Genomic DNA, 14,291 nt, shown 5'->3' with positions numbered 1-14,291 from the left:
TTACCATTTCCTTTTAGAATCTAATGAAGGTGGATCGGCTTTCTGTATTTTGATCAGCACTCTCATTGGATGCATCTCATGGTTGGGCGGCTCGATCTGGGCAAACTCTATGAGCGTGATCCCCAGTGACCAGATGTCAGCCTTATAACTGTAGGGCGTGTCCTTCAGCGTTTCACACAGTATAACCTCAGGTGCCATCCTGTAATATAGGTAAAAGTATGTCTTTAAGTGGATTGGTCTTCAATGGGCACATTTTCCATAAAGTACATATATTTCAAATATCGATCAAAACTTTAGGTTCGTATTTTGTTGTAAAATTTTCCTGAAAAAAAAATGTTATTTAAGTTTTAAGTGATTTAGTATGAACATTTTTATGATGAATAATAATATTTCACATTTTATTATCTGCAATATAAATATCATGTCATATTGGATCATGTATAAAGCATCCATGTATAACTCTTTTGTTGATATGTGTGATACTAAATACTCTCAACATAATTTTTTATATTTATTGTATCGCAGACCTTCAATTTATTATAGACCAATTTACTTTAAAAATCTATTTTTGTATTATATTTTTTATATCTTATTGCAGACTCATGCTGAGGAAATAAATTCCAATCATTACATTTACGATAAACTTCATACATTTCAAACATTTTATTAAACTTAATAATATTAAACAGGTTTTATCAGTTTTGAAATCTTTCTCTGTTACATACACTGCCATTTAAACATTTTTTTTCTTCCTGGTACAACGTGAATGGATGAATATTTTAACTACCTGTATATATAATGAGAAAAATAGGTAAACAAGCATTTGATAGTATTGCGGGCAATACAGTAGTCCCCTACCGGTCCCTCAAAAAGTTCTTTAATTGTCATACACTCCTGTGTATTGCCATTTATAATGAATTTGAGGATGAAGTCTGTATTTGAAAATATCAACCACAAAACATAATAAAATAAGTTTGTCTATATCACAGTAATGTGTTAAGTTTCCATGCTTAGTAAGGAAATTATGTTTATACAACCTTGTCATATTATTACGATGTGGGATTTTAAAGTAAATCCTATAAGGAATGAAGAAGTTGAAGTGAAAATACCAGTTTCTCGAAAAAAATCTAAGTTCAAGGGGGACATAATTCTGGAAATAGTCTTGCTAGAGTATTTAACCTTCTCAAAAATGTCGAGTGATAATAAGAAACATATATATGAAGTTTGAAGTAGATACATTAGGAAATAAAGAAGTTATTTAAAAAAGACAACATTTTTTCCCCTAAAAAATCTAAGTTCAAGGGAGGTAATACTGATATTTTTTGTGCTAGAGTTATAAACCTTGTCACATATGATGTGGTTGATGACCAGAAACTTATATTTAAAGTTTGAAGTAAACACCTTAAGAAATAAAGAACATATAGTGAAAAAGCTGAAAAATTTAAATCAGAAATCTTGAAATTCAGGCTATTTGTTGCCATAGCAACCAGAATTTTCAACATAGGAAGAAAAGAAAAAGATGTGCATAATCTCCAGACTGCCATCTACCCATATTTCAAGTTTCATAAAAATATTTTCAGTACTTTTTGAGTTATCACTGGATCCAGTTCATGTGTTAAATTTGCCATATTTTCAGACTATTTGCCATATTTTCAGACTATTTGTTGCCATAGCAACCAGAATTTTCAACATAGGAAGAAAAAAAAAAGACGTGCATAATCTCCATACTGCCATCTATCCATATATCAAGTTTCATAAAAATATTTTCAGTACTTTTTGCGTTATCGCGGGATCCAGTTTTGTGGACGGACGGACTGACGGACTGACAGACTGACAGACAGACAGACGGACAGACAGACGGACAGACAGACAGACGGACGGAGGGTAAACCTAAAGTCCCCTCCGGTTTAACCGGTAGGGGACTAATAATTAATTTCTATTTCCCACATGCAAACAACTACACAATATCCTACTGTCAGCAATATCTGATTAAGGTATAAAGCAATAGTGAGATTTATGTGAATGCATTTACTGAAACACAACAATCATATATATGTCTGAGAATTGTAAATTTTGAGAATCCTGAACACTTCAGCTGGAGGTCCAGGGGGCTACAAGGGCCCCTGATTGGTCCAGGATATTATACTTGACTCTGGTGCTTTCAATTTGTTATTTTGTTTATTTTTATTTCATTTCAAAAAACTATAATACGACCTGTTTTCCAAACGGGCGCATAAAAAGGTCATATGGTCGTCTTCCAGCTTTACTTATTAAAAACCCGAGTGCCCCTTTTGTGCAATATTTTTAGGCACAAGAGAACAAATGACCTTCTTTAAGCTAGCCAGATAGATTCACATGAAAGAAGTGAAAGCAACTAATGGGATTCAAACCCAGAGTGGTCAAATCCCATCAGTAGTTAGAGGCAAGCAAGTGAAAATAAAAGAAACTAGTATGATCTATAATATAGACATAACTTGAGCTATCCCGGTAACAATATGTTTTAGCCATAAGTATAAGATTATCGCATGTAAAAGGTCTTGAAATGAAAAAATAATTAGTTTCGCTTAGAATTGTTTGATGATATTTAACTGCATTGTATACTATGAAAGTAGTAGATAAACACAGTATTTAGTACTTAGTTAAATACCACAGAATACAACCATATATTTTCCCTCACTCTTCCCAAAGCTATCAAATACCTACCAATAAGGAGTTCCAATGAAGGAGTCCCTCCTCTGTATAGTCTTATCACTGATAGCTGACACACCAAAATCAGCTGAAATTATACAAAAATAAATTTATATAAGTATACAGTACTGGACACGCGAAACCCGCTAAATTCGCGTATTCGCGGCGAACTCTCATGCTTTATAACGCGAGCGAATTCGCGGCAACTTGAGACAATTGCCGCGAATTCAACTCGCGGCGATTTTGCCGTGAACATTTGCCGTGATTCGCGGGGAATAATACATGTTCATTTGTATAATAAATGTAGATCTATTTATAATTGTACTCTGTGAACTTGAAACCAGATATACATGTACAAGTACGAAAATTAATTAGTAGATCTACATGAAGTTGTATCAAGAAAACATAAGACATAAATTCAAGCATGGTCAAATTACCGATGTGATAAACTAATCCTGCGTAAATATTCCCGTACGACCTGGAAGAGTTATAGTGGATCACCGGGACATTTCGTTCTCTCGGTGATCATTACTCAATTTATTACACGTCTGTAAAAAATAACACACGCAAGATTTATAATTTCTGAATGGCGGATATTTGCACCCCTGTTTTAAAAATGTTAAAATATTTAATTGTTAGTTACCGAAAATTATCGCCGATTGTTGAAATTCCATAACGCTAAAAGACACAAAAACACTCGCGCAAAAAGAAGCATCCATAAATAAAAGGAATATAATGTTTCCATTGTTAAATAATAAATACAAAATTTACACACGAAATGACCTCTGACAAATGACTGGTCGGCTCTTCTAAAGAATCTGTGAATCTTTGATGTTTACACACCTGTAGTTGTTGCCGAATCATCAAAGAAATGCCGACACTCGATTGACTTCCACCTCTTTTTTATATATCAGAAAAAAACTGTCATTTCTTTTTGTCAAGGAATGATTACACATGTTTAATTATTGCTCAAGTAAAAAAAATGTTGGATATTGATTGTGTCAATTATTGACATATTATTAATCGTAAGTGCATTTTGATTGTGATATTTTATTTACATTTTTATGATCTTGAAGATATTGTGCAATACTTGTGTCTGCTATCAAAACAAAAATGCATATGAATTCCAAAAATTTATTTTTTCGGTCAATTTTATGACAGAATCCCCGCTGCTACCAGAAATGTTTTATTGCATGGGCCACGGATTTATAGTAATATAAGTAATATAAATCCGTGCATGGGCTTAGTAATTAATCTGTGTCGTCAGTCATAAAAAAACGAACATGTACCCCAAAGCACATTAAAATTACCACATGGTAAATTAGTGACCATGCAGTACTGCGTGACGTAAGGAAAATATCCTTCCCTGGTTGGTCGCTATATTTATGTAAATACTTTAAATAGTAACACCCTAATTTTATGCACAGAATGCCCTCGTTACTTTACATATTAAATGTGTGATTTAACTCCGATTTTATTTTTGTTTTCGAGGGAATTTTTTGGGTCGAATGCCCTGGCTGATTTGGCGGAAATAAAAAAATCTGATTTGCATCTTGCTACTCATCACCTACTCATGCACCTGGCATTTTTTACTCGTGAAATTGAAGGTAAAGAATGTCTCAATTTAAGTGATAAAACTTTTACAATTTTCAACAATCATAATTAGCGTATTAGACGTAATAATTAGTTACACCTGTGAATCGGTGCTAAATGTCGCTTTGCATTGTTCTAAAAATAGAATATGTGCGAAAGTAAACAATGGATTTTAATTACATTTGTATTATTATCAAAATAACAATTGGACAATTTGTTATCGTGCGTTCTTTGATGTAGTACCAATTACCTTTTGTAATTTCAATCTCGTTTTATTGTTAACTAATTTTCACCAGCACCAAGTGATTGCTTTGTTTTAGTATACAAAATGTGTACGCTGTACATGTTCAAATGCTAAATATTTATAAATATACATGACATTTACAAGATTTTTTTAAAGTTTTCAAAATTAAAGACCACGGGAATGACCAAGTAGTACTTTCTAATACAATTATTGCTGAAGATTCGCCGTAAATTACGGCGATACATCGCGGCGATTTTTCGTGAACCGCCATGAAATTCGGCGAACTTGCACGCGGCGATGTTTTACTGCGTAGTGTCCCGTCGCGACATAGACTACACTCGCGGCATAACGCGACTTTTGCGGGTTTCGCGTGTCCAGTACTGTACTCAATACAAAACACTGAATTTCAAGATTAAATAAAGTTTTTAAAGTGGTCTACCACTACAATGTGATCAAATGATGAAAACAACAGCACCACTGCTTGTCTGTTAAGTGCAAACAATTTTTGTCAAATATTCTAACTTAAAAAGGGGCATAACTCCAAAATTATACCTTTCAGTATTATGCCCCTTGTCTAGCAACTGCACTGTCACAATAAGCAAGAATTCCAAGTTTCATTTTGATTGTAACTTTTATAATTATTGAATAATGGGCTACATTTTGCAAGACGACAACGACAACATAGCAATCATCATAGCTCGACTTTTTCTTTGATGGAGAAAAGCTGAAAAAGGGATCTTTTGAAAAAAATCAGCAAAATAACTTCTGTTATGTACATGTATACATTTCTTTTATAAAACAGATTAAAGTGGCAAATATAATAAATATTTGCCAATACACCCATTTATAGCCTGTCCAAACAAAATACAGCTGACTGCATTAAAATTCAAATTTAAAAGATTTACACTGACACCCCTGAAATTGACAATCTAATGATCATAATTTCATCAAGACAAGTGCACTATGCAATATCTGTATGGAATGGGACATAGTTACAGGGATTTTTTCTCTGGTAGTAGAAGTTGCCTTACCCTTAAATTCTGTGGTAACACAGTATTTTTCCTAAAGAGGAATAAAGAAATTTATAAATTTTTCATGAAAATTGAATTTTAAGGGAAAACAGTATGACTTAATACTATAGGGAAGGACGCCTATAGAAAATTATTAAATAATCCCACTATAGAAATTAAAAAGCTTCCGTAACTTAAGTATTAAATAGTGGGAAGATAATGTATATTTTAAAAACTTCATATATATTCATTAAAAGATTGATTGTGAATCCCCAGTTTAGTTACTATTGTGTCATTTATTTCCTGGACTAACCAGTTCTCAAGTGTCACACCAGTCCTATAATCTTTAAATGTTAAGTTACACCAGTCAACCCCTAACCTGCTGTATGTTCATTTCTGGAACTAACCATTACCAATTTTGGGGATATCAAGAGGAAAATCTGAAGTTAAGTCAACAAATAGTATTAGAGGGCCTGGTTTGACTTCTGGTCTCTATTTTCTGATCAGTTTTGGTTCCAACCAGATAAGGGTAATCACTTTTGGCTTGTTTATTTCATGGACTAACCAGTTACAAGGTGTCACACTTATCACCCTCCATGTAAGATGCAGTCACACCTTAACCACAAAGCCAATGTTCTACTTATTACTTACAGATATTTTAATAAATTACCAAAAATATACATGTAAGAATACAATGTAGCATTGCCAAAATATGCATTTTTTCCTAAATTATCTTTTAAAATATAAAATGGGAGCTAAAATATTTTCCATATTCAGTGACAAATCTTTAAATTAATAACCATACATCCTAGGTGCTTTGAAAAAGATAAACAGAAAAAAAATCCACATAATAATAAACCTTGTCATTCAGAAAACACATGAATAGTATTTATATATGCTTAAATTTATCATATTTCAATTTGTTGACAAAGAATGAGGAAGAATACTGGGTCTGATCTAGATATATCTAATTACATCACACAATTTACCTTTCCCAGCAACAATCTCGAAATTCTATTCAATGTGTTGCTGGGACTTCAATGAGACATTTAATGTCAACATTAAACAGCTTTGTAAACTATGATAGTAAATATCTCGAAAGAAAGTATTGGAAGTTGATACCTGGCCAATATCATAATTTGAACGCATTCCTCCCTTATAATGTGTTATGGATCTGTCCCATTTTAAATTTTGGAACAGCACACTGTTTATTTTAGAGATTTCAGGATGTCAAAAAATAAAGTGTACATCATAACATGACATTGCAAAGGAACAGAATTTTTCTTTAGTACATGTACACTGTAAATCTAGGGGGAAATCAAAAAATTAAAAACTGTACATTTTTTATGATTGCAAATTGCCCATATAGTTTTATGGGGGGTGGGGGTTGGCTTTTTGAATTTTTTGGCAACTTGATTAAATTCAGTACGTCCCTTCATTACCCTTTCCCTGCATATTAATCAAGAATAATTCACTAATCATAGTTTTCCATGGCTTTTTTTACATCAAAAGCAGCTAATATTTACAGGTATCTTACCCTTAAAAATTGCAGTTTTCCCCTAAAATTCAATAAAACATGAAGTTTTTGTATCCCCTTTTGCAAACTTATTCCATAAAATTTATAGGAAGGACCCCTGTTCCTACCACTGTGATGACATATATTTACACTTTACAGTCTCTTCATTATGATTTAACCTTTCTAAAAATATATATGACAATTCGTATTAAATTCAAGCTGCATATTAAACAAGTCTGATTCATTAAGGCATGGTATTACACTAATTAGGCTTAAATAAAACAGTTAAAAACTAACTTTAACTGCATAATTATGCAAATTTTTTAGAAAAAAAAAACATTTACTTTACATCAACTTTTACGGCTTAACACAGACACCTTATTTACACTTCAATGAATCTACAACTTGAAAAGATGACTTTTATGAAATTTTATACTTCAGATTTTTTATTTGAAAATATTTGCTAAAATTTGATGACACGAATGGTAACATGTCATTATGCTAGCGACTTATCATCTTACAAATATATATATGACCCAGACATCACAGGGAAATGATAAACAAAGCGTGTCAATAACAATGTATAAACATCATTATTTTAAACCTTACATTTTCTTATCTCTACTGTAGCCATGAATAAATAAACATTTTGATTCTGTTTTTCTACAATCTGTACTAGTGTAAATTAAGCATACTTTAAGTGCAACTTGAAAATTTATAACCTTGTTTCATTCTCAGTTTGAACAATACTTTAAAGGCCAAGGGGGAAAAATATATACATATAACTTCATTCAAAAAAAATTTGATCCAAAATTTCTTGCTATCACAAAAAAACATTTTCATGGGTACTTAAATTAGTGGACTGTTTATTTCTCCAAAAGGTTAAATGTACATAATGTGATGCAAAATAATCTTCCGGCAGATGAAATGAAATTTCATTGGATCTTAGATTGGATTAACATATCCATGAAAACCACAAAAATTAGTTCCCCACAAATAATAATGATTTTGCAGTCAAATAATAATGATTTTGCAGTAAACAAACAAAAGGCATATTTATTATACTTAATAGTGCCTTGCTTTTCTTCTGCAACATGTAAACCAAACATAAAACAATTTTTGTGGCCTTTAATATTTTGTCCATTGACCTTATGAAGATATAGATTATTGACATGCTTCCTTCCTCAATTATATATAAACATTTGTCTAGTGCTTGAAGTCTCTACAATCAGAATGTTCAAGTGTCTGTGTATGTAGTGATTCAGGGCCAATTCATATCTACATTCATCAACCTCTCACACCTCACTCATCTTCTCTGAGAGGATTTTATTCTCTTTAATATCAAGTTTCAACTTTTAATATTTAAAATCTTGAACATTTTAAAATTTCATATTTATTTTATTACTCACTTTTCTGGTTTTTACAAACATTTCAATGAAACCTGCCTTGTAAATTGTTGTTACAGGTTAAATTAATAAAAAGAAAGTTATTGGTTTTGTTGTTGTTTTTGAAAGGCCCATTATGCCTTAATGCAAAAGTTTTTATTTCTCAAAAACTTTGTATCTTTGGGTTGGTATCTTGTCACAATTTTCAATAAATACTCCATTTGCCTTGTACACATGCTTATTTTGGAATATTGGTAAAATAAAATGATACATCTTGCAAAATGTATTTTGTATGGAAGTAAAAATATTTCTTTGTTTATATTTTGCTTATTTTAACCTTTATGACACATCACTGTATGCCCAGCACTACTTTTTCCAGCTCTTAATCTGTTATTAAACTACATGTATTATCAAACACAGGTTTGGCATTTCTTAAGAATTACAAAAATAATTATGTTTTTTATGAGGCATAATGTGCCTTAAATATACAAAATACATAGAGGTCTATCATATTCAAGTTTTGTCTATAAATACATGATTTATTTTCATCGAGTGGTATGAAAATAAATATTTCATGAGTGGCGGTAGCCACGAGTGAAATATTGTAATTTGCATGCCACAAGATGAAAATTAATCATGTATTTATAGACAAAACTTGAATTTTCTGTTTATTATATACATTTTTCTCTTTTTGACATTAAAATTTGAAAGACTTTCCCTTAAATTTTGTGTACTGGCAGAAATTAATTAGAAGTAGTCTGGCAAGACACCAGTGAAAATACGGGAAATATGTTTCACTGCAGTGAAAAATAAATTTTTACAGTGAAAATACAGAAAATGAAAATATGCATTTTATTTCATCAATATTTCTCAATATTTCATTTGTAGATATAATAAATGTATCTATATGATGTGTCATTTTTAAAGACAATTATAATATTAATAATATCAACCAATCAATAACTAGAAATGTGTCCATAGGACACGGATGCCCCCACACGCCACTGTTCTGTCAATCTTATGACTCTAGGTCAAATATTTTTTGGACAAAAAATCAACAAAGGGCCATAATTCTATTAAATTTGGTCGCAGCAAAAATTCTTTACTTTACTAACATCTACACATAAAGGTTGTAAATCCCTGGAAGTTTAAGCAAAATCTGCCATCCGGTTTAAGAGGAGTTACGTTCACAAAATTTCTACAAAGTATATAATGAAAAAATCAACAAAGGGCCATAATTCTGTTAAATTTGGTTACAGCAAAAATTCCTTCCTTTACTGCCATCTACACATTAAGGTTGTTCATCCCTGGAAGTTTAAGCAAAATCTGCCATCCGGTTTAAGAAGAGTTGCATTCACAAAATTTCTACATAGTATATAGTGAAAAAATCATCAAAGGGCCATAATTCTGTAAAATGTGGTCGCAGCGAAAATTCCTTCCTTTACTGCCATCTACACATTAAGGTTGTTCATCCCTGTAAGTTTAAGCAAAATCTGCCATCCGGTTTAAGAGGAGTTGCGTTCACAAAATTTCTACATACATGTAGTATATAGTGAAAAAATCAACAAAGGGCCATAATTCTGTTAAATTTGGTCGCAGCAAAAATTCCTTCCTTTACTACCATCTACACATTAAGGTTGTTCATCCCTGTAAGTTTAAGCAAAATCTGCCAACCGGTTTAAGAGGAGTTGCGTTCACAAAATTTCTACATAGTATCCAGTGAAAAAATCAACAAAGGGCCATAATTCTATTAAATTTGGTCGCAGCGAAAATTCCTTCCTTTACTACCATTTACACATTAAGGTTGTTCATCCCTGTAAGTTTAAGCAAAATCTGCCATCCGGTTTAAGAGGAGTTGCGTTCACAAGATTTCGGGACGTACGGACGGACTGACTGACTGACGGATTGACGGACGGACGGACAAGTGCAACGCTATATGCTCCCACATTGTGGGGGCATAAAAATCTTATGCAATACTTAAGTACTTTAAACTGACTCTATAATTACATTATATTTCCTCTTGTAATTATTAAAAAAAAAACAGTGGGTGACTAATAGGTTTTATTTTCACAAGTGAATCATAAAATTTGGTTTCTCCCATTTGATACAAGTGTTATTAGTATTATAGTACATTTATTTCATTAAAGTTACATTCAATGTGTCATCATTATCTTGAACCATAAAAAAGATAAAATAAAAATCTGCATCCTGTTATAAATAGAAATCAATGTCATTTTACTTCATTTTTCATTCTCACCCCTATGGGAATCAGTCTGATAGAGTAAATATTTAGTAGGTACTTTGGGAGAGAAAAAACTCTTTTTTTCAAATTGTTTGAAAAAGTTATATAGAAGATATTAAATGAGTGTAAGTTCAATACTGAATTTATTGAAAGAGTTGAATAAATTTTTATTAGGCGAGCATAATATTATTTTATTCAACAAATTCAATAAAGTCAGTAATGAACCTACACAACTTTAATATCCCCTTTATCACATACACAAAATAAAGACTGTTTTAAAGTGTAAAAGAATCATTTTTTATTGACGCACCTACACTAACATTTAGCCTGTCTTTGCATTATGTTTGTGTAACACAATTGATGTCACATCATATATATGCACAACCATGCATACCATTTTTACAAAGTCGCATAAGAGTCACGGAATATGTGATAAACTTTCTTTTCTTGACATTGAAATAACTTTACCCTGATAATGACCTGCAAGAGCCCTAAGTGATTAGCCTTTGCCATCAGTACAGGTATATCAAGTGCTGGTGTAAAATTTGCAGACTCCAAACCTATAATTAGCTAAACCTAATTGTCACCTTGGTACAGTAACTGTTTAACTCCTATTGAAATCTAATAGAAGTCATCCCATTACTGTACTAAGATGAAGATTAATGTCAGTAAAAATGGGCTTTTTCTTCAAATGTCAATGAGAAAGCAGATTTAAACTATATAGCTGCAGCTAGCCCATTTATTTTATGGGAAATTATTAACCCCCAACACTCCCCCCTACCCTACCGCCAGCCCCTCCCCCCCACAGCCCCTAAAAATGCATAATGCTCCTAACTTCTTATTATTTTACAGAAAAAAATGAGTTTTAAAAAAAAATCAAATATATAGAAATCTGAAGTATTTTTCTATTTGAATATACTCCAATGTGTAAGAAATAACTCATCATATATAAATACAAATCAAAGTGAAGATTGCCACAAGAATTCCGACACTATGGGTGTATCTCTTTTAAAACTCTCATTCACACTTGGGGGTTTACGATTTAAACTTCTCATGTTACAAGGTATTTGATATCAAATATAAAACCACATTCTAACAACAAATGAAACAATAAGATTTATAAAACCACTCTAAACATGTTTTGTTACAAAGCAATAAATAAAGGAAAAAAACTTTCAGACAAAAATAGGTTTTCTGCAACTTTTCACTTACTGCAGACAAGACATTTTCTGGTTCTTGCATATCCATTTTAAAACTGTTGAAAGTGTTTTTTTTTCTCTTATTTCTTTTTTTTTAATTTACTATGTCTACTGAAGATATTCAATGCTGAATTCTTTAAATATTAGTCACATTTAGGGTTAAAAAGTCAATATTTATATTTCATTTCTAAAGTTAAGATTCTTTAACCATTATCCTGGTGGAGTAGATAATAAAAATTATTAATATATATGCCAACAGTGTAAGGTGTTGGCTGACTAACATTTATGTTATCATCTTGATATCCCAAACATTCATAAAGGACAGTTCCAAAACTGGAAAAGGACAGTTCCAAATCTGGAAAAGGACAGTTCAGAAATGAAAAAAGACGATTCCAAAAATTGGAAAATGCAAAAGGACAGTTCCATAAATGGAAAAGGGCAATACCAACAAGAGCTGTCCGTAAGACAGCGCGCTCGACTTTTTTATTGCTTGCCAATAAAAAAAGTTTTTGCAGTAAAAGGCAATACAAGAATCTCTGTATTTTTAAAGTGAACAATGGCCATGAGCATTAAGATATTTAGTGAAGAATTATTTTACTGAATTGTGTGATACCCTTGAACACTGCAGCAAAGTTTGAAATGTTTAAGTCAAAAGAGGGCTGGTAAGAAAGAAAAAAAAACTGAGTTGAGCCTTAAATAAATTTAATAGTATTAAACCCACTTTGAGAGAATAAGGTATTTTTACGTCACTCAGAACACCTTGGTAAATGACATAATAACATAATTTTTCAAGAAATCTATGCCAAGGAAGCAGTATATTTTTGTACAATCAGCATAATATATAGATTTGACTTTGTATGTGAAAGTATTATAGTTATTATTATAATGAATTTTTTTAGATTTTTTAAGTTTTTTAGTGCTTGCCTATAATACAAAACATTGACAGTTAAGGGCCATAATTCAAATAAAATCTTTGACAGAATTACCTTCTCCTGGACATGTTTGGGAATCATGATTGTAAACAAGTATTCCAACTTTCAAATTAATATCTCAAACAGTTCAGTCAAAAAGTGGACTGGTACTAAAAAACTTAACCAAGATTCTAAGTCGATAAAAGGCCTTAATTTTTAAAACAAATCCTTGACAGAGTTACCTTCTCTTGCGTACAGATGGGGGTAATGATGTGAAATAGCATTAAAAGTTTCAAAGCAATATCTCAAAGGGTTAAGGCAATAAGTGGATTTTTACCCATATTCAATGTATTTTCTAAGTCAAAAAGGGGCATAATTCTGTCAAAAACCTTGACAGAGTTATGTCCTCTTGTCTGTTGATGAAGGTCGTGATGGTAAACAAGTATGGTCAGTTTCAAAGCAATACCTCCAATGGTTTTGAAATAAAGTGAGGTGGTACAAAAAACTTAACCAAGCTCAATACACTTTCTAAGTCAAAAAAGGGCCATAATTCTGTCAAAAACCTTGACAGAGTTATGTACTATTGTCTGTAGATGGAGGTTATGATGGTGAACAAGTATGGTAAGTTTCAAAGCCATACTTGTAATACTTCTGAAATAAAGTGGGGTGGTACGAAAAACTTAACCAAGGTGTGACGCCGACGCCGACGCCGGGGCGAGTAGGATAGCTCCCCTTTTCATAGAAAAGTCGAGCTAAAAATGAAAGCTGGAAAAGACTTAGTGCACTTAATAAATTCAGCAGGCTAAAGATGCAAAACCTAAATGAATCAAAAAAATGATTTCTACAGTTTAGCCATTAAATCTATTGTTAAAGCATCATCATCATTCTTCTATTCAACTTACAAAAAAAAAAAACATGATGTTTAAATGGCCATGTCATTCATAGCTTAATCATTATCAATGTTATCATCAGGCAACAGTAGATTAACACTGTATACACAATAATGGGTATCTGTCATGTCCATTCTAAATAATTAAGTAAAATATTGATTTCTGAACTACAGCAACTCTAATTGGTTTTTATCATGACAACAAAACATTTATATGGGAAGAAAAGTAAGCAATTTTTTATGGGAACACAAGTTAGTTACTTCCTTCCTCTGAGTTGCAAAATAAACCTACAGAGCAGTCAGTCTGCTAATCCCTAGTCTCGCAATATCTTTAATAGTGAGCTTATCACTTACTGATAAATGAAATCCCTTTAAAGGGACTCCACTGAGGTTTTTTGTCATGACAGGAATGGAAACATTTTTCCGAGATTTGTGTACCATTTGATGTAGGTCTGACCCAATAACTTGTGTGCAAATTTTCAGATCATTCCCTCACCTCGATTTTCAAAAATAATCATTTTTTTCATTGTTGTTCAAAATTACCCAAAAATGAGAGGCATTATGATTGAAACACTTTTTACTCAATTGCACTAAATTTTGATTGTCAATTTAAT

General features: G+C 31.9%; 1 protein-coding gene across 2 annotated transcripts in view; it reads right to left on the bottom strand.

Moving 5' to 3' along the window:
• LOC132753093 (serine/threonine-protein kinase 10-like) overlaps positions 1-14,291 on the bottom strand; it is a 96,034-nt gene that overhangs the window by 75,753 nt on the left and 5,990 nt on the right. For both annotated transcript variants that reach the window (XM_060743513.1, XM_060743514.1), the window contains exons 4-5: positions 2,704-2,776; positions 5-199 (exon numbers count right to left, since the gene is read on the bottom strand). In XM_060743513.1, coding sequence (XP_060599496.1) covers positions 5-199; positions 2,704-2,776 — 268 coding nt within the window. The remainder of the gene's footprint in view (positions 1-4; positions 200-2,703; positions 2,777-14,291) is intronic.

The sequence above is a fragment of the Ruditapes philippinarum genome, unplaced genomic scaffold (genome assembly GCF_026571515.1).
Source record: "Ruditapes philippinarum isolate M1 unplaced genomic scaffold, ASM2657151v2 ctg3094_1_1_1_1, whole genome shotgun sequence".
In the NCBI taxonomy this organism is placed as follows: domain Eukaryota; kingdom Metazoa; phylum Mollusca; class Bivalvia; order Venerida; family Veneridae; genus Ruditapes; species Ruditapes philippinarum.
This window is presented reverse-complemented; position numbering and strand designations above follow the sequence as displayed.